The sequence below is a fragment of the Aotus nancymaae genome, unplaced genomic scaffold (assembly GCF_030222135.1).
Source record: "Aotus nancymaae isolate 86718 unplaced genomic scaffold, 86718_ANA_hifiasm-v0.15.2.pri h1tg000009l, whole genome shotgun sequence".
Lineage (NCBI taxonomy): Eukaryota > Metazoa > Chordata > Mammalia > Primates > Aotidae > Aotus > Aotus nancymaae.
Window position 1 is genome coordinate 4,438,966 of NW_026988420.1, and position 27,855 is coordinate 4,466,820.

The 27,855-nt window shown below is 41.3% G+C and overlaps 1 protein-coding gene and 1 pseudogene across 2 annotated transcripts; one reads left to right on the forward strand and one right to left on the reverse strand.

Annotated features, from left to right (window-relative positions):
• Window positions 1-4,876: 4,876 nt before the first annotated feature.
• RNF6 (ring finger protein 6) lies at window positions 4,877-13,973 on the reverse strand. 2 transcript variants are annotated; one of them, XM_012441691.3, is made up of 5 exons: window positions 13,716-13,973; window positions 12,989-13,170; window positions 11,217-11,427; window positions 10,258-10,353; window positions 4,877-7,682 (listed from the first exon to the last, which is right to left on the reverse strand). In XM_012441691.3, the coding sequence occupies exons 2-5, from the start codon at window positions 13,016-13,018 to the stop codon at window positions 5,914-5,916; spliced, it is 2,106 nt and encodes a 701-aa protein (XP_012297114.2). In that variant the 5' UTR covers window positions 13,019-13,170; window positions 13,716-13,973; the 3' UTR covers window positions 4,877-5,913. The 2 variants fall into 2 exon arrangements, with proteins under 2 accessions (XP_012297114.2, XP_012297123.2); XM_012441700.3 differs by lacking the exon at window positions 13,716-13,973 and adding an exon at window positions 13,496-13,541.
• Window positions 13,974-26,161: 12,188 nt separating this feature from the next.
• LOC105710304 (52 kDa repressor of the inhibitor of the protein kinase-like) lies at window positions 26,162-27,610 on the forward strand (annotated as a pseudogene).
• Window positions 27,611-27,855: the final 245 nt, after the last annotated feature.

Here is a 27,855-nt window from a genome sequence, read left to right on the forward strand (position 1 = left end):
TTCCTCAGGTGGATGTGGTAATCATCCCTCTCTCAGCATACTCGGTGGCCAAGATAGTGAGTGAAACCTCGCTTCTCACCTGAACAAACTGTTTAAAGAGCTCCATGTAATATCATACTGAATAAGAAGGTGTTCACTAACATAGTTCCCAAGACACAAACACTGCTACTGTCAATCACACAGGATAAACTCTCTTTAAGATTAAACCTAAATCCTTTTTCTTTGCTAAAAAATAAAATAAGGCCAGGCCCGGTGGCTCACGCCTATAATCCCAACACTTTGGGAGGCTGAGGTAGATGCATCACGAGGTCAGGAGTTCAAGACCAGCCTGGCCAACATAGTAAAATGCCATCTCTACTAAAAATACAAAAATTATCTGGGTGTGGTGGCACGCACCTGTAATCCCAGCTACTCGGGAAGCTGAGGTGGGAGAATCACTTGAACCTGGGAAGCAGAGGTTGTAGTGAATTGAGACCATGCCATTGCACTCCAACCTGGGTGACAGAGTGAGACTCTGTCTCATAAATAAATAAATAAAAATAAAAAGGCCAGGCACAGTGGCTTATGCCTGTAATCCCAGCACTTTGGGAGGCCAAAGCAGGAGTATCACTTGAGTCCAGGAGTTCGAGACCAGCCTGGACAACATGTCAAAACCCTGTCTCTGTAAAAAATACAAAATTCAGCTGAGTATGGTGGCACATGCCTGTAGTTCCAGCTACTCAGGAGGCTGAGGTGGGAGGATCACCTGAGCCCAGGGGGTAAAGGCTGCAGTGAGCTGTGATGGTGCACCACTGCACTCCAGTCTAGGAGACAGAGTAAGACCCTATCTCAAAAAACATTTTTTTAAATCTGAACAGAGTTCACCATGAAACTTAATGCAGCATTAAGCTGTGAAGGGTTAACCTGCTCTACCATGCTTCTCTCCTGCTTTGCTCTGCCCACAGTCAGAATAGCCACAGCTTGCTGGCCAGCCCTTTGACTAGAGGGCCCTTTCCCCATCCCTGCTGGTTGGGGGAAGGGAGCCAGCAGAGGAAGTAGATGGAAGCAGTGAGAGACAAAACAGAGCACACAGCCCAAGCCACCATCTGCCTGTCAAGGTGGCACGAGATAAAGTTTGGGACCCTGGTGTAACCACTGCAGTTAAGCAGACAGTGTCTGCAGCAGGCTGTCAAAGACGGGGCAATTCGAAATTTGAGAAAGGCAGGCTTTGTACAGTGTCAAACACTTGGGTTCAAGGTAAACTTTTTTTTTGAGACAAAGTCTCACTCTCACCAGGCTGGAGTGCAGTGGCACAATCTCGGCTCACTGCAACCTCTGACTCCCTGGTTCAAGAGATTATCTTGCCTCAGCCTCCTGAATAGCTGGAATTACAGGCATGAGCCACCACCCCAAGCTAATTTTTCGTATTTTTAGTAGAGATGAGGGTTCACTATGTTGGCAGGATGGTCTCGATCTCCTGACCTTGTGATCCGCCTGCCTTACCTCCCAAAGTGCTGGGATTACAGGCATGAGCCACCGCACCTGGCCTCAAGGTAAACTTTTAAAACTGTTTCTTCAATTTCATTCTTGTTCTGTTTTGTTTGTTAACTTTCAGGACCATTGGATTTTTCTGCTTTTGGCTGCAGAAACATTGTGGGTTATATGGGTTGTATACATTTTTGTGGACTGGCCTGGGAGCCTTTCCTCTCCTTCCTCAAACCACAAACATCTGATATTATTTCTTTGGGAACTGTGTTCTGAGTTTCATAGAAAATTTTACAAAAAACATTTTAATGTAGAAGGTATTTGTCAGCCAGGGTCTACCTATATACTGAAACTTCTATGCATTTGCTCATCAAATATATATTGAGGGACCTACTATGTACCAGGTATCATGCTAGGTGCTGAGGATAACCAAGGGGTTCACAGTCCTTTGAAGAAGCACATAGATGGGGAACTGAGCAGGGCCACATTATGACTCTCATGCACCCTCGACACTTCTGCCTTCATGGGCCCCTTCCGCCTTAAAAAAAAAACCTAAAAATTATATTTTGTAATTGTAAAATATATAGGGATCAATTCAGAGTCTTCAGAGATTTAATATTCAAACTAAACTTGTTGAAAGTAATTATGAATCTCCGATGATCAAAAGGGCAAATATATTCAGGGACTAGCACACTCATACTCACTGAAAATAATGTGCAATCTGTCTCTAGAGACTAAAGAAAAAAACACCACTGACAGCCATCATCATGGCTTTTGGAACATGGGATGATGTTCTCAATGATAGATGATTTCCTGGGAAATCATCTCTTTATACAGAGATTCCAATGATTTCCAATATTACACAGGGCTGAGGGAGAGACCCCAAGTGAGCTGCCCACTACTGCAAAGGGAATTAACTACCCTGGCTTTCATGTCAAGTGCTGTTTCTAGTTTCTCTCTCCCCTGGCCACAGATTATTCCAAAGGAGAGATGCAGGAAAATTAAAAGTTCATTAGATGTTCTTGTCTGGGAGTAATATACATGAAAATGCCTCAGACTGAGCTTATTAACTCTGGCCCTTAATGCAGCATCTTCAGATGCCACATTCATCTCTTTCCTGGATTCATCTTTATAATACAGATTCTATTTTATATCTTTCAGGGACAACCCTTCTCCTCCATTCATCAGACAGGATGTATTTGCATATGGAAATTAGGGTAATCAGACACATGATAGAACAAAGTTGTAAAATTAGAAAAATATCTTTAGGAGGAATTAAATTAGACTGAAAACTTTCCAAGGCATTTCTGCTTCTCCAGAATGCTGCACAGTGGGAAAAGCAGGAGCTTTGGAGGCAAATGGCCACATGAAGTGATTGACTCCCTAAACTCTGCCAATTACTAGGCTAGGTAGCAAAAACACTTAAAGGAGACCTTCAGAGGTTCAAATTGTGAATTCATGTTAAATACTGAAAGGAAAATAACCTCATAAGAGTGATAATTAAGTACGGGTCATAATGCTGGCTGAAACAAAAAATCTAGGAAAGGAGAAACCAGGGTAAAAGGTTGTAACTATGTGGGAGAGCAGCTGGAGGCCACCAATCTAGAAATAGAAGTTTGCCAGACAGCCACACTCTAAAGAACAAGCTCTATGGACCTGACGTGGAACATAATATTCAAATGAAGAATTTCTAACTATTTGTTCCTATCTATATTGGAACCACAAAGGGTACAATCATTGCTAAATAGAAGCTATAAATAGATTAATGGGCCTTTGTATTTGTCATCAGCCTTGTTTATTGGGAAATGAATGAAAATGTTAAAGAATATCTTTTTTTGTTCTCAACTGGGTTATCAATTTAAGAAATTAAGCTGTACTGCTGCTTTCAGGGAATTTTCCATACAATACACAGCCTGCTTCTGTTTCAAATGCCTATATGGGATTTATTTCCATGCTGGTAACACTATCGTGTCTTGCAAAGGACCAAGTCAAAGAATCAATGTGCCTTTTTCTGTATGCGTTCTTTTTTCATCCCCCTCTTCGTTTTCCTCCTAATTTCCCTATTGCATCAGGCCAAGGGAGGTAGAACTTCCTAAGGAATATTCCATATAAGACATAAATCCCGGCCAAGCGCAGTGGCTCATGCCTGTAATCCCAGAACTTTGGGAGGCTGAGGCGGGCGGATCACCTGAGGTTGGGAGTTCGAGACCAGCCTAACCAATATGGTGAAACTTGTCTCTACTAAAAATACCAAATTAGCTGAGTATGGTGGCGCATGCCTGTAATCCCAGCTAGGCAGAGGCAGGAGAATTGCTTGAACCTGGGAGGCGGAAGTTGCAGTGAACTGAGATCATGCCATTGCAGTCTAGCCTGGGCAAGAAGAGCAAAAACTCCATCTCGATAAATAAATAAATCAATCTTGGATTTAGTCTCTGCTCATACTGGGGACAAATTGTAACACTAAAATAAGTGAAATGTATGAATTATGTTCAAGATGTTTAAATTGGCATAGCTTGTAACTAATTTGTGCTACCTCTCCCTCTTCCACCTGGGTGATTCTCTCTTCATCTGTGATTATATGACTCTCTTCCACCCCTTCATACTTTACTAGAGACCAAATAAGGTCTTTTAAAAAAAAAAAATATTTTTACACCCTTCTCTTTCCTTTCAGTTTCGCTGCCATCACTCTAGGTTAGATAACAACTGATGACAACTGGTAATAAAAATAATGATTTTTTTTGTCACAATAGTTCTTTTGCTTCCCATCTCTCTTCATTCCATTATGTTCTATATGCTGTAGTAGACCCATCCTCCTGGGACATGAAAAATGATCTTACCCTCTGCCACTAAAATCAAGAGATATCTAACATCTCTATAAGGTAAGATAAAAAGTCCTTAGTTTGCTATGTAAAGCCTTCAAATCTGATTCAAATCAACCTTCCCACTCTTAATGTCCTCAAATTGACCTATATAAATAATCTACTCCAAACAAAGTCACAACTTTTATGAAAACCTTCCACTCTATGCGTTAAATGCATTCCTCAACATTCTTGGGCATGCATCTAACCTAATGAATTGAATATACTCACCAGTCAGAAAGAAAAATTAAATGTGGTGATATTTCTAAATCTCAGAATCTAGCCTTAAGTACTATTCTTGTGATTTTACCCAAGCAGTGTCACCACAAGAAAATCCTGTCATATATTCATAAGCAAATATGAAAGTAAGAATAATAATTCACTTTATCAATTGATTTTCAGTTTCTAAGAGCAAATATATCTTTTCCATGAAGCCAGGGACTTTTGTCTGTCGTCTGGGGAATACTCTATACTGTAACACTGCCTGGCATCTAGTATAAAATATTAGGCAGGTGAATAAATCACAGTGGAGCAACAGAAAACAATAGTTCACATACAGTCTTTCTTTTAATATTTATTGGTAGAAACAGATCTTCAATGCATACTTTGTGTTTATATAAACTCTACATTCTCTTAAAGGTTTTTGTTTTGTTTTCATTGCAAATTTTTAGCCTCCAAGCGAACTTAACATATTATCTATGCATTTGATTCTTTATAGATTTTTTTTAGATTTTAAAACTAAATTTGAGAAACCATGCATATTGTATACCTTATTTAATAATCCAAAGAATTGTTTGCACTTTCAAAAAAGTTACAAAAAGGCTGAACACAAGTTAAATAACCTATATGCTCTAATTTTTCCATTCCTGAATACTTTTTCAGTATATTGCTTACAGTCTAATAAGTTAGATTGTCAGAGACGCTTCAGTAAATTATCTCTATTTTAAAATTATATCTGAATCCCCTTTTTCTGAGATGATCTTGCCAATAAACATTGTGCCATATGCAGTATTAGCCCAAAAGCTTAAATAAGAACCAAACTTGTAGACTGAATATTTTAACCTTAAAATTATATACCTATATATACACATATGGTATACTGCATATTAAATTTAACATTTCAAGTAACATATATATAGCAAAGATTCAGCCAAATACTCTTTCATGAAAAGATACTGTCCTTAAAATAAAAAGTTAATGAAAAGCTTATTTAGACACAAATTTCTAGACATAAGTACGAAGCCTATAAAACTTGAAAGTCTGCTGTACTAAAGAAAAAGAAGATTGATTTTTAACCTACTGAATTGTGCAAATACAAAAGTGCTGAGCATGACAAAATTACCAAAATAAAGACATCTTAGAGGTTATTTGGTTCTAGCAATATTGACTATTTTGTATTTCTGGATAATTTAACATTTTATATAAATTTCCTTTTTTTAACAAGTTTAAAAAAGCACACAAAAAATAGTTCAAACTATATATAATCTGTTATTTTTCATTCTGGTTAGCTCATCACAAATAACTCAGCAAAACAATGCTTGAACATTCAGTTCTACTAAAAAAACAATACTTGAGGAGATCCCAACACTTTTTATCCATTGCTTGCTATGTTGGACCCTAAAACAGGCTGCCGACAGATCGGACAAGTGCAATTCTCTGAGAGCCATCGGTCAATACAATGAATGTGAAATTCATGCATGCAAGGTAATTGCCTGAGCTTGTTTCCAGTTACGTAGTCACTGATACAAACACTACAGATTTTACTTAGTTCACTATCAATACTGTTATGCTCATAGTGCCGGGTAGAAAGATTGTCAATCTGCTCTTTGGTTAAACCACGTATTCGATCATCATCATCACCTTCATTTAGTAAAAAAAAGTGAGCAAGGTGAAGAATAGGTAGTGTTCCAGTTTCAACTAAATTGTTTGAATTTCGCAACTGCCTGCCACCCCTAGTGTCACTGTTTCGGGTATGAGGCTGGGTGGTCTCGTTTTCTTCATGCATTTCAGTGTTGTCTCCTTGGGCCTGTCTGTCTTGAAAGGAACCTTCCCTGTGCTGGCTCCTGTCATTAACAGTATCTAAGTTACTCAGTTCTGAATGCATCTCCGGTAAATGCTGACCATTTCTCTGAAGCTCTGACTCAGATTCAGCCTCCATTAGAGGACTCAGTTCTCCAAACCCAGTCATGATCTGCCTTAAAACTGACCGAAGAGCCACTGATGATGGCTCAACAAGCTCATTCTCGGAAATCCTATGAAGAGGAACTGTTATGGTACTAACATAGGTTCGAATACCTGACCGCTCTAAACGAGAAATGGTTCGGCGAAAGCCCCCACTATTGCTTTCAATAGTGACTGTATTTTCTGCTAGCCCTACTCTGGATCGAGTTCTATTTGCAATACTATCCCGATCTCTATTTTCTCCAGGACGGATCCTTCTCACTTGAAGATCCAGTGTGATTACTGGATGTCGTCGTACAGCAGTTGAGGATCTGCTAGATTCTTCTCCTTCTTCTACTGTTATTCTTGACACAAGTCTTGAATTAGAGAGTGGGGTATATGCAGTACCTCTGCGTTCTTGTTCTCTATCTTGCTCTAAAAAGGCTCGAGTTACACCTCTCCTCCTAACAGATCTTCTAGTGGTTTGCTGTACTGGTCTACTTTCCCTTTGAGAATTATGATGAACAGGGCTACTCTGTCTCTGAATTGGTGAACGGCTTCGACTACTGAAAGTAGATCGTAATCTTATTGGCTCTAATCTTTGGTTTGTATTCCTCACTGTAACATTACTTCTAGCCCCATTTTCCCAAACATGTGCTGCTCCAAACCGTTGCCCTTCCCTTTGCCTGAGTTCACTACCACCTGATTGGTTTGTGTGACTACTGTAATTAGTGCGTGAAGCAGTAGCTCGAGGAATGCCAGCTGCTCCCCGAGTTCCATTTCTTAACCTTCCCAATGATGAGAAAGATCCTTCAGCTGGATTTTGCCCCCTTGAAGCCAGCCTAGTCCTTGGAATGTTGGAGCTACTACCACTGATATTCACCGAGGTTTGGCTTCTTGTTCGCCTAGCCACAGGACTAGTTGACCTTTGTTGCCTATTTGTAGTATGATCTCTGTTACTATCTGAAAGTGGAATGTCTATATAATCTTCTCCATGAATTTCAAATACTCTATTTTCATGATTTATGTGAATTTCCAAACTGAACCGAAACTCCCCACTGTTCGGGTTCGTTTGACTCACAGCTCTCCAAGTTTGGTTCCCATTTTGTCCACTTCGAGTTGCATTTCCTGTGCGTCGGAAGGTGTTCAACCATTCTAGAAGAGAATCTTCATTTGAACTTTCTCTAGGCACTTCTGAGTCTAGAAAGCAAAGCAAATCAACCGAAGATCAATTTCTAAGACACATCTTACAGCTTTATTGAAAACTTGTAAGAAAAACAAAGTGTATAATAAAGAACATCTCTGGATTTTAATGAAAAAAAGATGGCAAAAAAAACCCCTTTCTAAAAGAAAAGTATATACTACAGCATATTATAAAAATTAAATTACTATTTACATAATTACAAAACTTTAAATACTATTTATGCAAAGCTATGGAGAAATCCTCACTCTTACTTTCTATCTCCCATTACTGCAAAATGTTAAGGCAAATGAGAAATATATGCACCAACAAAATTTTACATTTAAATTGCTTTATCAATATAGTATTATCAATAAGATACAATGACAAAAATTTGTCCTGTATTTGTGAAATCTTTCTGGAAAAGTCAAATCAATCATCATTTTTGCAACTAGGTATTTCTGTAATCTTAGAAATTTTTCCTATTTCTCAGGTGCTGCCAAAAATGTGTATATCCAGACACGTGAATCTCTGAATATAACATTAAAACCACATTACTGTACTTGTCTTTGTGTGAAGCTGAGAAACTAGGCAAGTTACTTAAGGTCTCTATGGCTGATTCCTGTCTCTAAACTGGAGATAATAATAGAATCAATCTCATAGGGTTATCCTGAGGATAAAATAAGATGCTATATATAAAATAATTAGCATAATATCTGGCACATAAAAAGCCACCCCATAAATGGTGTTAGCTGTTAAACACAATAAAATGTATTTTCTATTCATTTAGAACGTAAGCTCCATGAAGACAAAGATTTTTGTAGTTTCAGTCACTGTTACATCCCCAGCGTCTACAACAGTATCTGGTACAAATCAGACTTTCAATTAATATTACTCAATTAATCAATTTAGAAATAAATGTGTCATATCTAAACTTCTTTGACTAAGATACTGTCACTGTGCCAAGCTTAAATTTTCCACTTACAACCAGTAGAGATTATGTAGAGTACAAAACTTAACAAAAAGCACATTAAAAACACACTAACCATATAAACTTCAACTTTAAAGTCTGTTCTACTCAAAAGTAGCTATTATATGACATCATTCTGATTTCATTTTATTACTGCAATCTCTCTCATAAGTCTTTTTTTAAATGTTGAAGTTAAAGCTATTAATCAGCCATTGAGGCCAATAAAGTAAACAGCAACTTAGCCATATTCCAGAGATGAACTATTTTATATTTGATGAGTACATTTTCCATTCAAACATATTCAAAAGATCAGTATTAATTATTGTATCTATATAGTACGACTTACACATCTAAACACAAAGAACAAAATGTGTTAACGTCCACTTTCTATCTTTCCATTTGTTTGGAAAAAGAGATGAGTAAAAAGCAGGTGAACATGAATTATTTTAAATGCTACTTCCTTCTTTGATTAATGAACTTGTAGTGATGATGGTGCATGTGAAAGAGTTTGCTAACTACCTACTCAAATCCACCCTACTCTTCTTCCTTTGTAAAAGCATCAGAAATGGGCACATGGACAACCTGGCAGTTAGGTGTGGCCAAGAGACTAAGTTCTCATGAATGGAATGATAGAGCAAGTGATACATCCTACTCTCAGGCTAGTGCCTGGATCTCCTTCCTACCAGCTAGAACCTAGATACGGTTGCGACTTAGCTTGATCATACAAATGGCACCCTGGAGCAGTGATGCCCCATAAAACTTTCTGCAGTAATGAGTATTTTCTGTATTTGTGCTTTTCAATACAGAAGCCACTAGCCACATGTGACTATTAAGCACCTGAATGTGGCTAGTATGAATGAGGAGCTAAATTTTAAATTTTATTTAATTTTAATCAATTTCCACTTAAATAGTCACATGTTGCTAGCAGCTACTGTACTGAACAGCACAGTTGTAGAACCATTCTGTTAGCTGAGTGGATTCCAGGAAGATTTCACACTAGCCACATTCAGGTGCTATCTTATTGAACCATTGCATTTTGGGGTTTCTATACAGACTTCACTGTAACTAATATAATGATTTTGATATAATATGTGCAACTACTAATAAATACCTCTGAGGAGGGAAGTAGAACTGGTTAAGAAGTACACAAAAGTGGCTCTTACTTTTAACTCTACATACTTCTATTTAGTTGGAAAGTTCTTTTACAGTACTTTCAAGAACTTTTTATATGTAAACCGTCAAACAGAACAAAGAAACAAAAACAGGTTTCCTAACAGTCTCTCTACATGGTTCTGTATATAAATCTTTAGAAGCTGAGTAATACCACTTTAGAAAAAGTAGTGTATACATTCCAAGATTAAAAAGAACTATGCTGGGAATTAATTGCATATTATTTCATAAAGCTCTCTGAAGGCAATCTGCGCGTTTAAGACATCTTTGCATTTACTCCTCTGTCCTATACTGCCTAACCATACTGCGTTACTATTCATATACATATTATCTGAATGAGTATCACATTAAAACTGGAAAAAATTGAAGACAAACATACTATACTAGGTCTAATAATTTCATTTCTGCAAGTGCTCCAATCAGGCCTGTTCCTTATGGAAAGGACTCCATAGTACCTCTGTAATTTCTTCCATTTCTCATGTCAGGCTGAGATGCTAGTTGTTCCTTGACCCCATCTAACCGCTGTTGCAGTTCTTCTGATGTTATTTCTCCTAAAACAATGAAAAATTGCCATTTAAATTAAAAATTGTTTAATTCAATTCTGAATTAAGTTTTCTGAGACCTCATGTAGGGTAAAACTAATCTTTAATAACTTGTAGAAGACAAATGTTTTATTACTTTCATATGTTCTGTAAATTGAAGACAGTTAAAAATATTCAACTGGTGCAAACGTGCATCAATTTGGTTGTGCTTCACTTATTAATCTTTTATTAAAAATTATTAAAATAAGATTAATTTGAATAGCTGGTAAAGTGCTGCCAGTTGATACACTTAGGAACCAATAAGCTATAACTCTGTGGATTTTTGTCAGTTAAAAAGAAATTAAGGGAGCATTTATACAGAAAACTTCAAATCCATACTTGAATTTTACTCCAAATACTTCATTATATGGGTCATCAATATACAAACACACAATATATAAATATACAAATTTCCATTAGTTCATTTGTAAAAATTTTATGGAACACACTGGGCTTTGGGAGGAGTTATTAATTCAGTTGAATAAATAAATTATAATACCCCAAATGAGTTCAAATTGGGTTTTAAGTCATATTTTATTTGCATAAAAATTGCAAATAGGACCATATATGTAAATATTTAACACTATTATGTACATTAACCTCCTTGTTAGTTTGGCATTTGTATAATAGTGCTCCATGTTCCATATTTTCACCTTATAAAATACAGAAGTCAGTGATTTTCTACTCTGTTATACTAAGACGTTCTTAAACTCACAAAAACAATACACTATATTTTCATAAAGAAAAGCAGGGAAAACTACCAATTCTCCTTATTTTGAAATCCCTCTATCTAATGATGAAAAAAATTGTCTCCTCTTTTACCCATCTCTTACCAGGGGTGCCTAAAAGATTATGGTCTCTCATAAGCCGATAATCTTCATCACTGAGTTCATTAATAAACTGATAATAGGACTCTTCTCTGTGGAGACGCTCTTGCTGCCATCTTCTCTCATTTTCACGACGATTATGGTCTTGAGATAAGGTTTCTTCACTACTACCATCTGATCTAGATCGAGACTGACTCATCCTGAGATTCCTGCCTTTCTGTTCAAACAATATAAACAAATTCAAGATGTTAAGTTATGAACCACATATGGTTTTGTGTTTTTAACTTAGTTTTTCTTAATTTTCAAATGCTGTCCCCTACCCAAATACTGTATTTGCCAAATCTTGCAGTGGGAAACTTACACATAAAATGCAAAACAACTTCTGGAAATACAACACAATTGGAGCTACTTCTTTGACTAAAGCCATTAAGTCAGACTGGATTTGGGTTTACCACACATTGCTCATGCCTGAATACCATAGTGATTATCTCATTTTTTACCCATTGACGATCTGGAGAAGTTGATCTAAAAGTCCTCATTTATGTTTCAGTATCTGGGTACTTCACAATTAAAATTTTAGGCTTGAATTATTCACATTCTTCACTTAATAAGCAAAGGGCTATTGGGATGATATGATTTACATTTATTTTCAGCAAGGTATTCTTTCCAAAATAAGGCTCATGAAGGTAATATTATCCCCCACTGCACTTTGTTGAGGTGAAAATCATTTAGCCTAATTAATATCTACCGAATAGACTGGGAGGTGATCTCTCCTTAAAGCCTACCAGGAAGACTTTGAAACTCAACAGGAAACAAGACATCACGTATGGCTCAAGGACTGTGAAAATACATCAGAGCACTTTGTGTCTCCCCATATCAAGCCTCATCCTTAAGCCTGGAATGGTTAGTCCCAGGGGTTTCAGAGTGCCAGTGGATCTTCTTAACTTTGCCTAAGAAAACATTATTTTCGGATTATATTTAAATGTCATTCCCGAGAAGCTCACTTTTAAACTATAAGGAAATCACAAGAAAAAGATGTTTGTTTCATAATATTTTAGAATTTCATAAACACATCTATTTAGTAAGCCACACTAAAGCAATGGTTCTCAAACTCACTTAAGGATATTTTTAAAAATACAGATGCCCAGGTCTCATCACCCACCAATCTTCAATTAGAGTTTTCCACGTAAGAGCCAGGTCTGCTAAGAGCTAATTTGGGTGTTCTGCAGCTGCAGATGAAATAAACTATTCCTCGACAATTTCTGGCATGTCACTAAGGGGTATGAGTAATCCAGCATCTGACTCAGGAGAGGCTGGAGGCTCAAATAGTTAGGCTACCAGTGAAGCAACTGTACAACTCTGCCTCTCGAAATATACCAGGTGTTTAATAAGCAAGCTGCTTTAAATATAAGGTAAAGTTAGCCTAGAATTCTAAAATACTGTAGGAGGAAGCAGCTATTCAATCTCACCTGTAACACTAAATTACAAATTCAAGGATTTTTTTTTTCACTGTGGTTATTTTATTATGCCATTTTGATCAAATGACCTAGTAGCATTATCCACTCAAATATGAATTAACACTACTAAAAACTCAAGATTTCTATTTTCAGATTAGGACTATAATTAGCAAAGAGCATATTTGGTAAGTACAGAAATAATATGACTTTTGTAATAAATAATTGTACAAGTTGAAACCTATCATAAAATCAAGCTACCTTAATATTAAAACTTAAGAGCTTCTCTTATACAATTAATCACAATGAAAACAAAGTAAATACCTTATTTTCCTTTCGACATGCTTTTAACATATGCCATGGTATCCATCCTTCAATTGTTTGTGCCTTTTTGAGAGCTGCCCATCCGAAAGCAAAAGAGAGTTGAATAATTCAATAAACTCTCTTTGAGGGCCACTCTGCTGCAAAGCCAAAGCAAATTCTCCAGTGGATTTTGTTAGACACACCTAGAAAATTAGATCCCCATACAATTAGGTCATGAAAACCTCCCGCAAGGCCCCTTCCTCCCACAACAAACTTAGGCCTTTCTTTCTACACTGTCACTGCTCCTGGGTTTACGCCTCCTCTCTCAAAGGCCTTCCTTCCTATCCGGTTCCCATTCGGATGTTACCACGGTTAGGCGTCTCCAGTTTACTTCTAAACCTTGACTTTCTTGCCACCCCCGCCCTCCGTCCCGCTACTGGTTTCTTTCCTGGCCGTTGCGACTGAAGCTCGCGCCGGGGGACGATCCTCAGTACGATAAACAAAGTGGGCTCCAGGGGCCCAACTAACCTCTTCCCAACCGAGCCTCAAGTAACGCTTCGCTTAGCGACCTAGATTCCCACAGGGAAGCAGGTGACAGACGGTGTATCCCAACCAATCACCAGCCGGGGGGGGCCGCATTAAGAGAGGAGTTAACCAATCGGAGAAGTGGGTGACCCAAAGGATGGCCTGCTTTCCCCGGCGTCTCCAGGAAGTAGTGGTGGGACCCAGAGCTTTCCCCCGAGCCCACCTCTCCAGGACATGGGCCGTCCGCCTCCTGCCGTGAAAAAAGTCTGCCGTGGGCGGTTGTCTTCTAGGGTGCCGGTGGCTGTGGCTGGGAGGCGGGATAGGCTTACCGCGCCTCCGGAGCCCGCTGTGCCCTCGAATTATCTCACTGAGGAGAGAAGCCGGAAGCCCCTGCTGCCGCGTGGGGTCGTCCCGCTGGAGGGGATGCTCCGGAGGAGGCACTGCAGGCCCCAACCCGTCTCTCCCGACAGCCAAGTCGCCCGGAGGGGAGTCGCTCCGCTGCCGGCCCGGAGCTCGCCAGTACTACCGGAAACTGCGTCCGTTGGGAGCTAGGGTGGTTGCGTTCCGCGTTCCGCGTTCCGCGTTCCGCCCTCTCCGCGCTGCCGTTACAGTGCCACCTCCTGGAGGCCAAATACCCGGCCGCTCAGCGCTCGTGGCAGCCCCGTAGTCGCAGAGACACAGTCCGCTTTCCAGGCTTGGGAAGTCCCAGCACTTAACTCTGCGCGTCGGTGTCCCTAGTTTGCTGGCCCGACTACAACGTGCAACCGACGGTCTATTCGTCTCTTTACTTCCAGGTGTAACATACTAACCAGCCAGGCCCTTTCCCTTGCTGCTCATTGGTACCTAGAAATTACAAACCCGAATAAATTCTAAAGTCTGTTTATCTTATCTGTCTATCTTTCTCTATTTGAGACAAGGTCTCGCTCTGTCGCCCAGGCTGGAGTGCAGTGGAGCGATCGTAGCTCATGGCAGCCTCCAGCGATCCTCCCTCCTCATCCCAGTAGCTGGGACTACAGGTGCTTGCCACTAATTTCAGATTTTTTCTTTTGTAGAGATGAGGTCTCTACAACATAGCGGGGTCTCGCTATGTTGCTCAGGCTGGTTTTGTAATCGGCCTCGAGCAATCGTCCTGCCTCAGCAAAATGGGATTACAGGCTTGAGGCACCGCACCCCACTATATTTGTGTTTTTTCACTTTCCCTCTAGGAAAGCAGTTTGAAACTCCCAACATTCCTCTCTCTGATTTTCTCAGATGTGAGGCTCACTAAACTCACCTCACCATTAGTTAAGATGCTGAGCAGGTCTCTGTCTACCCTGGTATCGGCTCCATTCCTGACATCCCCACCATCCAGATGACTTCATCACTGAAGAGTGCTCACAATGCCATTACTTGTCATTATTTCGTTTGTTCTTTCATTCATATCTGCATTAACTTTTGAGGAACCACCATATTCCCATTATTGTGCTGGGAACCTGGATAACAGACAAGATGCAGTCCTTAGCATCAGTGAACTGCCAGTGTAGTAGGGATCTATGGACAAGTTTTAAAAATAAACATACTGATATGGAGACTAAAATGGAAATATATAAAACAGCCTAGAAAGCCCTTCTAGATCTCTCTGCTGTTTACATTTACAGACTGATGTCTTGGCACTCCGAAACTGCTTGAAGTTCCTCCACAAGATATGGGAACTCCTAAGCAACCTCCAACTCCACTTTTACCTAATTTCCTCTGCCTCCCAAAACTCAGCTCAGTTATCATCTTTAAGGAATTTTTCCTGATAATTCTGAAGTAACACCCTTACCTCACCCTCAGTCCAGTATCTCCACATAAAACTAGGCAAACGTTCCTTTTGGAGGCTCCCATACTCCCTCTATATAACTCTATTTTAGCATGTATCCATGTATTTAACAAATAATGAGTGTGACTACGTATTAGGTGCTGGTAATAACAGCAGTGAATCAGACAAACAGTCAAGTTGTCATTGAATGAAGTCCTTGTCCTCTTTTCCTATGAAAAAGAAGCCACTGAGCAAGTACTTAAAATGATTTTCTGTTTTTAGGTCTTTCCTACCTAGAGTCTGAACCCCATAAGTGTGAACAAAATGCTTTTATTCATTTTTGTAGTCCCAGAACTTAGCATAGCACCTGGCAGAACATTCTCCTCAGCCTACTGCATGGCTGAGCAGAGAAAGGTGCAATCTTTTGGCAAGCAGGATTAATGCACATAGTACAAGGACTTCAGATATTGTAAACACACATCATAGAAAATAACAGGTAGAAATCATTCTTAATATCGATGTGAATTTTGGAGAGTGCAATCAAATGCAATAATTCAAGTGCAAATACTTTTTACATGTTAAGTGGAAAAGATACATGTGTCTCTTCCTATTTTTCCTATTTCCTATTATATAGTCTAAGAGTCAAAAATTTTTATAAAAATTTGTAAATAAAAATCCAATCAAGTGATTTACTAGGTAGGAAGCTGCAGGTTTTTGTGAGTAGAGATGCAGGTAATGTATGTAACTTGAATCCAACACTTTGCTTCAGTTTTGTAGTCCAAGACAAAATGACTACAAAGAGTGGCTTAGATACTATAGATGGAATAGGCAGATGAATCATTCTGGATATCTACTCCAGGTCTCAGAACCTGCGCAGATCTCTGGTCTAATTATTTCTGTTTATCTGATTGGTACCTGGCCTTTTTAGTGCATATGCCTCATTTAATTTCTGGACTTTTTACAATTAGGAATAAAAAGGTGTAAAATAATTAAAACCATACCATTAAAAGGATTCTCTGTATATCTGGTAAATTACGTACTTGTCATGTTTAAGAGATTTTTGGCTTCATAAAAAGACAGTCTTAATTAAAATTTAAAACACAAAATGGAGCACTCGATTTCTAGTTTTAAGATGAAATCTTACTAAGTTTATGGATGGCATGAGAACAGCAAAGAGAAATTTAGGCTTTCCTTATTGTTTTATTATTAGTTTAAAAATTATTATGTAAGGATTCAAGAAGGAATTAAATTAGACATTTGAAGTACTTATGAATGAGATAAAATATTGCATTTGTAAATACAGTTTAAAATGTTGGTTTGAAGATAATTGAGTATGTGAGTGAGACTGAAAGTTAGTGAAAGGCTAATTCCAAATGACTGTTAAGATTTACTATACTTACCACAAGAATAGTAAGAGCCGTAAACCAAATGTAAAAGCCTAAGGTATAACTAGGACATTGAATTTGGAACTAATAAGTTGAATATTAACTGTTTAAGGCAAAGATTTTTTAAAAGAATATTTTCTTTATTTCCTCATAGCTCTTTTAACAGCTTTATTGCGATATAATTCACATACCATAAAATTTGCCCATTTAAAGTGTATAATCCAGTGGTTTTTAGTATATTCAGAGTTTCACAGCATTCACCACAATCTAATTTTAAAACATGTTCATCACCCCAAAGGAAACTCTACACCTATTAACAATCACCCCCATTCCTACTCCACCCTATTCCCAGCCCCTGGCAATCACTAATGTCCTTTCTGTCTCTATGGATTTGCCTATTCTGAGCATTTCAAACAAATGGTATTCTACGTGATGTGGTCTTTTGTGTCTAGCTTTTTTCACTTGGCATAATGTTTTCAACGGTCATCATGTTGTAGCATGTCTCAGTATTTCATTCCTCAAGAGAAACTTCGGAATGGTCCTTTTCTGCATATAAAAACAACCCTCAAGGACACTCCTGATAACCAGGGTCTTAATTAGGCCAGCGATAGTCTTGGATCAGGTTATCTAGAAACGGAGCCTGAGAAAAGGATTCTTATTAAAGTGTTTTACTAGGACCGTGCACTCTAGAGAAGGGGATGGAGGAAGCAGGATTGGCCAAGAGGACAAGGAACCAAGAATGAGCCTCCACGGATCCCATGAAATTCACCACCCAGTGCTGTCCAACAAGGCCGGCTCTTTGGACACAGATGCCCGTCCATCACTGAATGATCTCTTCAGGGGCAGGATTGCAGCAGAACCTCATGCATGAGGTGGCTCTTGTTTTAGCCAAGGGAAATTCTCTAGAGAAGAAGTTAGCTGCAATTGTTATCCAACATTCCCAGCAGCTGGAGTACAGATGCATGAGCTTATAAAGAGGATTTGGGCAGTTTTGGAGTGCCAAGACATCAGTCTGTAAATGTAAACAGCAGAGAGATCTAGAAGGGCTTTCTAGGCTGTTTTATATATTTCCATTTTAGTCTCCATATCAGTATGTTTATTTTTAAAACTTGTCCATAGATCCCTACTACACTGGCAGTTCACTGATGCTAAGCTCCACTCTTTGTATTGCTGAGATCATTTGCTTCTCATGTCAAGTTTCTCCATCTGAGTAGTTTCTAATCCCAATTTCTGGGAAATTTTTAAAAGACGAGTAATGGGACAAAGTACAGCCTCTGCTGCTGCTGCTGGTTCCAAGGCCATGATTGAGACTCGTTTCTCTCTTGCACTACCCTTTCTAGATTCCCCTCCACCTCGGCTAGCACTTCTGCTGGTGCAGGTGGCTTGACTGATGGATTGAACCAGGCACTTGTCCCTGAGGGGTTTCAGACACTGGTTATCATGCTGTTACCAGGCTGTGGTGGCTGTACTTATTTATTTACAATTACCACTAGGCACAGGAATACCAAGAAATGCCCCCAGTGGATCTCCTGAGGACCCAATACATTCCGCTCTGGTCTCATTATGTAGCAGCAGCCTCCACCTCCTTCTGATGGTTTAATTGCAGGTCTTCTGCTGTTAAGAGCCTACAGTGATCAGAGAGCAGCCATAGCTTCCGGTTTAGTGGGACTCTTACTATGTCCTATAATGAAAGCATCCCACCTCTGAGTATCAGGACCTGATTATCCCTGAATCGCTGGATCCATGTATTCTATCTACTGTGAACACACCACCATATACCAGCCATTGGCTTAAGGAGTATATTTGCATTATCCTGAAGGATAACACTCCAACCTCACAAGGGGTTATTTTCAAGGTGGAGTTTCAGCTATGCATTCTATAGTCCATTGTTCCACTCTATGAGTTTGATAGCTTCCAAGTGGTATGGTATATGGTATGACCAGTGGATCCTCTGATCAAGTTCCCAACACTATACCTTCTAGCTAGAAAGTGAAATCCTTGGTCTGAGGCAGTGTTATGTGAGATCCTGTGTCAGACTGTCTGACATTCTTTAAGTTCTTCAGTAGTGGTACTGGCTGAAGCACTATGGGCAGGAAAGGCAAAGCTGTACTGGGAATACGTGTCAAACCCAGTCACGATGAAATGGGACTCCTTCCAGGGTGGAAGGGCTAGTGTAATCAACTTGCCACCCAGTGGCTGTTTGGCATTCTTGAGCACTCAGTGTTGGTCTCTGCAGCAAATAGGTCAGCCACTCAATAGCAAAAGTAGTTTTATCACCTTTGGAGAGAGTCCAGGCTGTTGGGCCCATGCAGAGCCACCGTCTCTGCTACCATGGCTACTCCATCTATGGCCCCCTTGTGTGAGAACTGGGGTGGCCACAGACAGAGGCTGCCTAATATCTGCTGGCCTAGTCATCCTGTCCACACAGTTGGTTGATGCCTCTTCTGAGTGGAAACTTTCTAATGGGCATTATGTACTAAAAGGTCTTTACACTATATGCCCCCTCCCATAAGTCTATTTACCTGCCTCTTCTCCAGCCTTTCCCAATCTTCCTTTTTCCAGGCTCTCGACCAACAAGTGAAGCTAACATTTGTCATTGCCCATGAGTATATGGGCAACATTCTTCTCTATCCAAAGTTAATGTCTAAATGCACTGATTGAAGCTCTGCCGAATAGGATGCTTTCCCTTTCACCTCTTTCGGAGCCACCCCTGAGTGGGGCAGAAGTGCTGCAGCAGGTGTGTTCAGCTTGCATCCACACCCAGCTGACCATCCATGATCCAAGCTTGGATTTTTTTCTTTCGTTGTTAACGGTTCATGGGGAACTCCCCTGAGGCCATAGCTGTGAGTTTAGGGAGCAGCATTGGTACAACAGTAGCAGGTGACATGGGGATCTCTGCCACCTATTTGTGCAGCTCACTCATGCTCCCTGGACTTGCTTGAACCTAATTGCAGACCTACTGGATTCCTTACAGGGGACTGCTGCTCCACCCAGCTGACCTTATGACACAGAGAATCTGACAGAATCCAACTTATGATCACTTGGTGTCTCAAGGTCACTTAGCATCCCATAGTCAAATGCTTAGTTTCTACCAGGGCCCAGTATCATGACAGAGCTGTTTTTCAAATGGAGTATAGTTCTCTGCAGCAGATGGCGTGGTCTTCCTCCAGAATCCTGGGGTCTGTGCTGTGACTCACCTATTGGGGCTTGCCAGAAGTACCACGTGGCATCTTTCTTTACAACAGACACCTCTACTGCCATGGGATCTGCCGGCTCACAGAGTCCAAGGAACAGGTCTGCTTGTACCAAAGAATGTACCTACCATACAGCCCTTTATGACCCTGGGCTTCACAGCTAGCAGCTTTCCAAGTCATCTGATAAATATATTGCCAAGCACAGTGAATATGCTGCCTCTAAAACCCAAAGAGACCTACCAAATATTCCGCTTTTTTTCTTCGTGGTAGGAATTCAGGCTACAAGAACTTGTCTTATACTTTGGAGGGGATGTTCCAGCATATCCCAGACCACTGGATCTTTAAAAACTTCACTGATGTGGCTGGCCTCTGCATCTTGTTAGGCCCTATCTTCCATCTTGTGGAGAATATCCTTTCTTTTTTCCATTTTAATCATTCATTTCGAGTCAATATATCCAAAATAAATTTTTAACATTCAATTATCATGAAGAAATACTAAGGAGACACTTTGCACCCTTTTTTGGCACTAAGTCTCTGAAGTCCGTGTGTCTACCACACTCGTGAAACGTGACCAGGACCTGCTGCTTCTTAAGTGCTCAACACCACAGGCCACCACGGCAGATGGCTGGGCTGGGGGTCCACTGCCCTGCAGGAAGGCTGGGGCCTCTGGCCCAAGCTTGTGGTCCCTCATCTTCTCCACTGCGGTGCCTTTGGCCAGGCTTTTCTCTACCAGGGAAATGACTCTACCCCACCTCTGTGACCCCAGTCCTATCTATCCAGATCCAGGGACAAGGACCCCCCTCCTAGGGGCCTTCCCTGAGACTGTGTGGGAAACAGCCCAGCCCCTCTCACAGCTGGGGGACAGGAGGAGTTGGTATGTACCTACTGGTTCCCGTCCCTCTGGAATCTCTTAGGGGAAGCGGCCAGCAGGGACTCACCCTCCCCTCCCCACCAGCACCTAGCAGGAGGCAGCTCCCTGGCCACACGGCCAACATCCACATGTTTCAAGGGCCTTGGAGGCAGGCCCAGGCTCCCTGGGATTGGGCGGAGGCAGAGAAGGTATCTGGGTTGGACTATATGTTGATTTTGGTCTGACACACATAGTTGGTGATGGTGCCTAGCAATGCATGGGGACGCCTGCGAGGTGGGCCCGGCGTGGCGGTAGCTGGGCCCTGTGATGCTCATGGAGGTCACGGGCAGCCTGCTCTGCTGCATGGACACGTGGCTCAGACCGCTGCCCATCTGGCCCTGCGTGAGGGAGGAGGCCGCTCAGGCGGCCGGGGAGTGCAGGCTCTGGCTGGGCCGCTCTGAGTCAGGGATCCGAGGCCCAGGTTCATGTTCTGCCTGGGTGGAGCAGGGAGCAGGGAATGCATGTGGAGAACGTATTTCCTACCAGGGCATATGGAGTACTTGCCATTTCTTGCTTCTAAGATCTAATTAACGTGGTGTCATAAATATTGGAGACCAAAGCAGTGTCCTGCAGGATGCCCAGGTTGTCCAAGTCCCTTTGGACTATATGACAGAAAGCAGGATAATTAACATTGTCCTGGCAAGAGAATATCACATCCATGCCATGTGATGAGAACTGCTCTTTCTTCCTGGTGGATATAGAAAAGAACACATTTACAGATTGATAGCTATTAGGCTACTGCAAAAGTAAAAGTAATGACAATTACAAGTAATGGCAAAACCCGCAATTACTTTTGCACCAACCAAACACATACACATACCAAGGCTGTAGTAATATGCTCTAGTAAAGATACCAGATCTTACAAACCAGCTTCAATGGAGCCAATATTTGGCTAAATTCTTGGTAGTCCACTGTAGTATACCTGTGACCCACCCAGTGATTCTGAGGTCAGACTGGCTAATTAAATAGGGTTAAAACAAAGTGCACCATCTCTGCGTTCTTTAAGTCTTTGAGGACGGCACTAATGTCTGCCATTCTCAGGGCCTGCAATACTCCTCTTGGTGGGACAGGGTCTGTTTCAAGGACTCCTATTTGGAGTTCCTACTAAAATAGCTTTAGTTCCACAGCTTAAGAAACCAATGTGAGGATCCTACCAAGTGCTAGGTATTTCCATTCTCCATGAAGGAACCAGAGAAATAACCACTGGTAGAGTCCACAGACTCAGTGAGCCTGTTTTAGAACCTGTTTAGGGATACTCACGGGTATCCCTTTTACCAGTGAGTTCCTTAATCCATTAGTTTCCTTGGACCCTCCCGAGGAAAGTAATCACTGGTAGGCTTCCTGGTTTAGAGGGTAGACCTGGGCCAGACCTTAGTTATCACCTGACTCTCAGTCAGTCCTTCCTCATAATAATGCAGTCTCTCTTTCAGTCAATTGTTTCTGAGTCTGAGACATGGCTCAGGTCTGGAAACTGGACAAGAGATCATGACTTTCCATTGGGGTGCCTGACCTCAGCCTTCTGCTAACCTATTATTAATTGCAGGTTATCTTCTATTTATACACTTCAGCGCTATTTCTTCTGTTGCACTATTCTCCTACCCATCTTTCTCGTTCCTAGGAACACGGTATTTGATTAGTCTCTCCATAGGTCCCCGATCAGTCCCCCTGGCTGACATCCTGACCTGGCTGCCCATTACAGTAATTAAGTGGTTCTAATGGTTAAGTGCTTCTGATGGCTAAGTGCTGTCACCTGGCCTCTGCTATTCTGGAATGCTCTAATCTCCTTTGCTACCAGGAAGTCTGGTTCTGTAACAGCATCACTTATCATCAGCCTCAGCTGCAGAAGGCAGCTTCACAATGATGAGTAGCCCTTTCACTGGTGAGTTTCTTTCTTTTTGAGATGGAGTCTTGCCCTGTCACCCAGGGTAGAGTGCAGTGGCACGATCTCGGCTCACTGCAACCTCTGCCTCCCAGGTTCAAGCAATTCTCCTGCCTCAGCCTCTCGAGCAGCTGGGACTACAGGTGCACGCCACTACGCCCAGCTAATGTTTTGTATTTTTAGTAGAGATGGGGTTTCGCTACATTGGCCAGACTGGTCTCGAACTCCTGACCTCATGATCCACCTGCCTCAGCCTCCCAAAGGGCTGGGATTACATGCATGAGCCACTGCACCCAGCCGGGTGAGTTCCTTAATCCATTAGTTTCCTCCAACCCTCCAGAGGAAAGTAATCACTGGTAGACTTCCTGGTCTTAGATGGTAGATCTGTTCCGGCATGCCTATTTCCATGAGCCCTTTGACCTCTTCCTCCACAGCCTGCCATCGCAATTCTGGCCTCTCGACTTCATTTAATGTAGGCCACTTTTCCCCCAAGCTTCCAAGAGTCATCCAGCAGCATAACGGAACCATCCCTGAGGCAATTTCCAGGGAATTGTTGTTATTATTATCATTATTTACCCTCATCTTCTTTGGGATGGTAACTTTCCAGGGAATTAAATCCTGCCTTGTGGGCCCCATACCCAGCTTGATATGCTATGCCCCTTGGTCCAGCACCTCATGGTCCCTTCCCAGACATTCTCCCTGTTTTGCTGGTATACATTATCCATGTCCAGTAACACTTTGGCTTGTAGCCCCCTTCCACTCAGCACAGCAAGCATTACCCTAATTGAGTCATGATGAAGTGTGACCCCAGTTTTGGTCTGGTGTCCAAAAGTGAAAGGTGGAAGGAGGGAAAACATTATCGTATAAGAGTTCATTTCAGTTGAGACTTCTGCATAGCAAAGAAAGAAAGGCATTATCTTTTAACAATGGGGAAAGGATCACTTCTGCAGGCACATTGCTTTGGTGGAATCTGGGGGTCAAATGCTGCATCTATCCAGCAATGAGATATAGCCTTATTTCACAGTTCCAAGTCCCACCCTACCCTTGCAGGGCTCTGTCTTTAGCAAAGGAGATCTGCTGTGACTGAACATTCAGCCTTCACTGTAGCTCTTTGTTGCAGAGAAAGGTTGGCCTGTCCTCCAGCTACAGGTGATGAGAGTCTCTTGCAATGCTGTCTAGCAGGCCCTCTGCTTCTCACACTGCACTTTTCATTCATGATTAGCTCATCTGAGCCTGTCGTTTCCTCTCTTAAGCACATTAGTGGTGACCAGTTGCAGTCATCCAATTCTACGGTACCTTCAATGACTACTTCCCTTCATCTCTACAAAGCTAGGGACCAGCCACTGCATTCCCTTTCACCTGCATCATATTCCAGCCCACTACAGGCGAAAGGCAGCCTGGGCAGCTATGCTGGGAACCGATGATACTCCACCGAGGTCCTCATGATCCATTGTCTAGTAGATGATGCAACTCCAGAAGTCCGTCCAGCTTCCTGGAACTCCTCTGGCACCAACTATCTTAGGTGGGACTCTCTAGAAATAGAGCCTGCATCAGTGCCTTACAATGGAGTACTCTTCAGGAGAGACCTTTCAGTGGTGAGGGAGGAAGAACAGGGAAGGGGAAAGAGCTGAACGAGAATTTGCCAAAGACTAGCCTGAGCTTAGGCCTTTTATTTGGAAAAACCTACCCTATCTCCCTTTGTCTGGCTAACTCTTTTAGCTCTTATAGCTAACTCAATTGCTTTTATAGCTCCTTTTGGACAAGATTCACTGATCTCCTTGGCCTTGGCTAGGTTTTCCAACTATGTGATCTTACAGTAACCTGCAGTCACCTGTGTCTTTCACTTATCTGATGGTATTATAATTTCCTTTCTACTTGTTTAAGGAAAGGAATTTTCCAACACACGTAGAGTACTCCCCTCTCTAACATTCTCAGTATGCCTTAGGGTGAGGGGAGGGATAGGAAAGGATACATATATCATATACCCACACATATATACACACATATACACTGTTGGCTATATATTAGGGTCCTCTAAGGAGCTATTAAAACTACTGACCCATGGGCCTGATCCCCAAAACATTCAGATTTAATTGGTCTGGTACGGGGCCTGGGGATCAGTGATTTCTAAATTTTTATTTATTTATTTTTTGAGATGGGGTTTTGCTCTTATTGTCCAGACTGAGGTGCGATGGCATGATCTCAGCTCACCACCTCTTGGGTTCAAGCAATTCTCCTGCCTCAGCCTCCTGAGTAGCTGGGATTACAGGTGACTGCCACCATATCCAGTTAATTTTTGTATTTTTAGTAGAGATGGGGTTTCACTATATTGCCTAGGCTGGTCTTGAACTCTTGATCTCAGGTGATCCATCTGGCTTGGCCTCTCAAAGTGCTGAGATTATAGGCGTAAGCCACTGCGCACAGGCATCAGTGATTTTTTTTTTTTTAAAGCTCCCAGATTATTCTAATGTGCAGTTAAGATTGAGAACCACTGGACGAGACTATGATGTCCATGGTGGTAGATTTTTCGTCTTACTCCTATAGCTAGTTCTAGGGCCTGCCTCAGTATCTAATGTAGGCATATAATAAATACAGAATAAGTGAAGAAGTGATCGTAAAAGGTAGAGAGATAAGTGCATTTTCCCCTCATTATGTCATAAGCTGACGTTTAATATTGTCACATTTATAAATACAATTGATCTGAGCTAATTTTTCACTTCAGTGATCACAAATATCCCTGGGAGCATGACCCACAGAGAACACTTCTATGGTCTCAAATAGCTTCAGGTTAGATCCCAGACACTCCTCAACTTTCCTGACTTTTAGCTTTTAAAAGTAATTATCTCTGCCTTGTGTACATTATTTCATTTTTTGGTTTTTTGTTTTATTTGTTATTATTTTTTTGTCTTTGCCTTGTGTACATTAAATGGAGGTCAAAAGTTATCAAACTAGGGGCCAGCACGGTGGCTCACGCCTGTAATCCCAGTACTTCGGAAGGCCGAGGTGGACAGATCACCTGAGTCCAGGGGTTCAAGATCAGCCCAGTCATCATGACGAAACCCCGTCTTTACTAAAAATGCAAAAAATTAGCCTGGCGTGGTGGCGGGCACCTGTAATCCCAGCTACTTGAGAGGCTGAGACAGGAGAATCACTTGAACCCTGGAGGTGGAGGTTACAGTGAGCCAAGATCATGCCAGTGTACTCTGGCCTGGGCAACAAGAATGAAACTTCATCTCAAAAAACAAAAAGAAAACAAGTTAGTCATCAAACCAGGGCCAGGAGCAGTGGCTCACAGCTGTAGTCCCAGTACTTTGGGAGGCTGAGGCAGGAGGATGGCTTCAGCCCAGAAGTTCAAGACCAGCCTGGGCAACATAGTGAGATCCCATCTCTATTTATTTAAAAAAAAAAAGCTACAAAACTAGTTTTAGCTTCTCTGCTGGTGCCAAACCCTGCAGAGCTGGCCTTGCTCCCTCCTGAGGCAATGTGGGGCCACAGTGTAGGACTGTGGTGGCCACACATGTATGCGAAAGAGCATATGGTCCAACTTGGTCTTCCTCAGGTTCCCACAGGATTTATCCAGATGCACAAAGTAGGTGGAGAAATGTCAGAGAGCAAACCTATAAGATAAACATCTAATTAATTAAATACACATTCTCAATTAGGTGCCAACCACTTCTGAGTCCTCTACCATCTGTAGAACTAGTCCTAATAGGAAATGTGATATAATGCAATACCAACAATATTTGATCTTACCAGTCATTTGAACAGCCCACATAGTAGACAGAGAAAATGAATAAAAGAATTGAGTGAAGATGAAATCACGACACTGAAACAGAAAAAAGTTGATGAAACTTCTAAACAGGAGTGAAAATATAAAGAAACCAACAAGAGCTGTGTTCAGAACCCCAGTGCAGAAGAAGCCAGCCAAAGGAAGGATGTGATCATTTTGCCTCTAACCCCTAAAGAAAAAGAAAATAAAGAACACCTAAAATCTCTATTTGAAATTTTGATTTTGATGGGAAAAACAAAACATATCTCTGGGTGGACGTGAGGCTGATGAAATGCCGGAAGGTCTCTTTACTCTTCATAACATCAAAGCTCTGCTGGAGTACAAATACATTCTGGTGAAGAGGTCTTGAGAAAGTGCTTTGAGACGACAGCCATGAGCACTTTTTTTTTTTTTTCTAAAATACAATCGAATCAGATGCTAGAGTCTGTGAGAGCTGTATTTGGGAAGAAACTCTCAGGGACGTGAGAGACTCACACTTGTTTTCCATTATCACTGACATAGCCGGGGAAGAGCACCTACAGTGTTGGTGAGGTTTGTTGATGAATCTCATGACCTGGGAGTAGAATTTGTGGGCTTCCCATCTTATGAGGCAGATGCAGAATTCTGGCTGTGGAATTTCACCTGGCAAATTAGAAGTGGGAACTAAATATGGAGTATTGTCATGGCCAGATTTACATTGCGTCCGGTGGATCTTCTTCTAAAATGGAAGTTGTTTGCTTCTAGACTTTTGGAGAAAACCCCTCAAGCTATCTCTACATACTCTGCTCTTCCTGTGCCTTAAATATGTGGTTGGCAAAATCAGTGCCTATGATGGGAGCAATTGAGAATTGAGGAATAATTGCTACAACAATCCCTATAACAATTGTTATAGGAACAATTGAGGAAGTTTGTTCTTTTTTCCATCGTTTGCTGCAACTGCTTTTAGAACTTAACAATGTAATTTCTGTTCTATTTCAGAACAGTGAAGAAAAGGGTAAAGGACTAAAGGAAATCTGCCATTCTCTGTGGAAAGGCAGGCATGATGCTTTTGAATTGTAGTGGACCTCCTGTAAGCACTTGTTTTAGATGGTATAAATCGTGACCCAAATACTAGATGGAAAGCTGTAGAGCTGGCCAAGCATTTGTACTCTGTAGTATAGTAGCAGATTTTGATTTCATTGTTATTATTGTTGTTCTTTAAAATGTCCTATCTTTTACAAGAGCCTGTGGGGAAAATCTCCAGGGGCAAACCTCTGATTTCTTCTTTGCAGCCAATAGCTTGACTGCCATACTGCATGCACTCAATGAAGTCATGCAAAATATTGAAGCTCATCATGAGTTTTGGTTTGAGGAAGCCACAAATTTGGCAACCAAACTTGATATTCAAATGAAACTCCCGGGGAAATTCCACAGAGCTCAGCAAGGCAACTTGGAATCTCAGCTAAC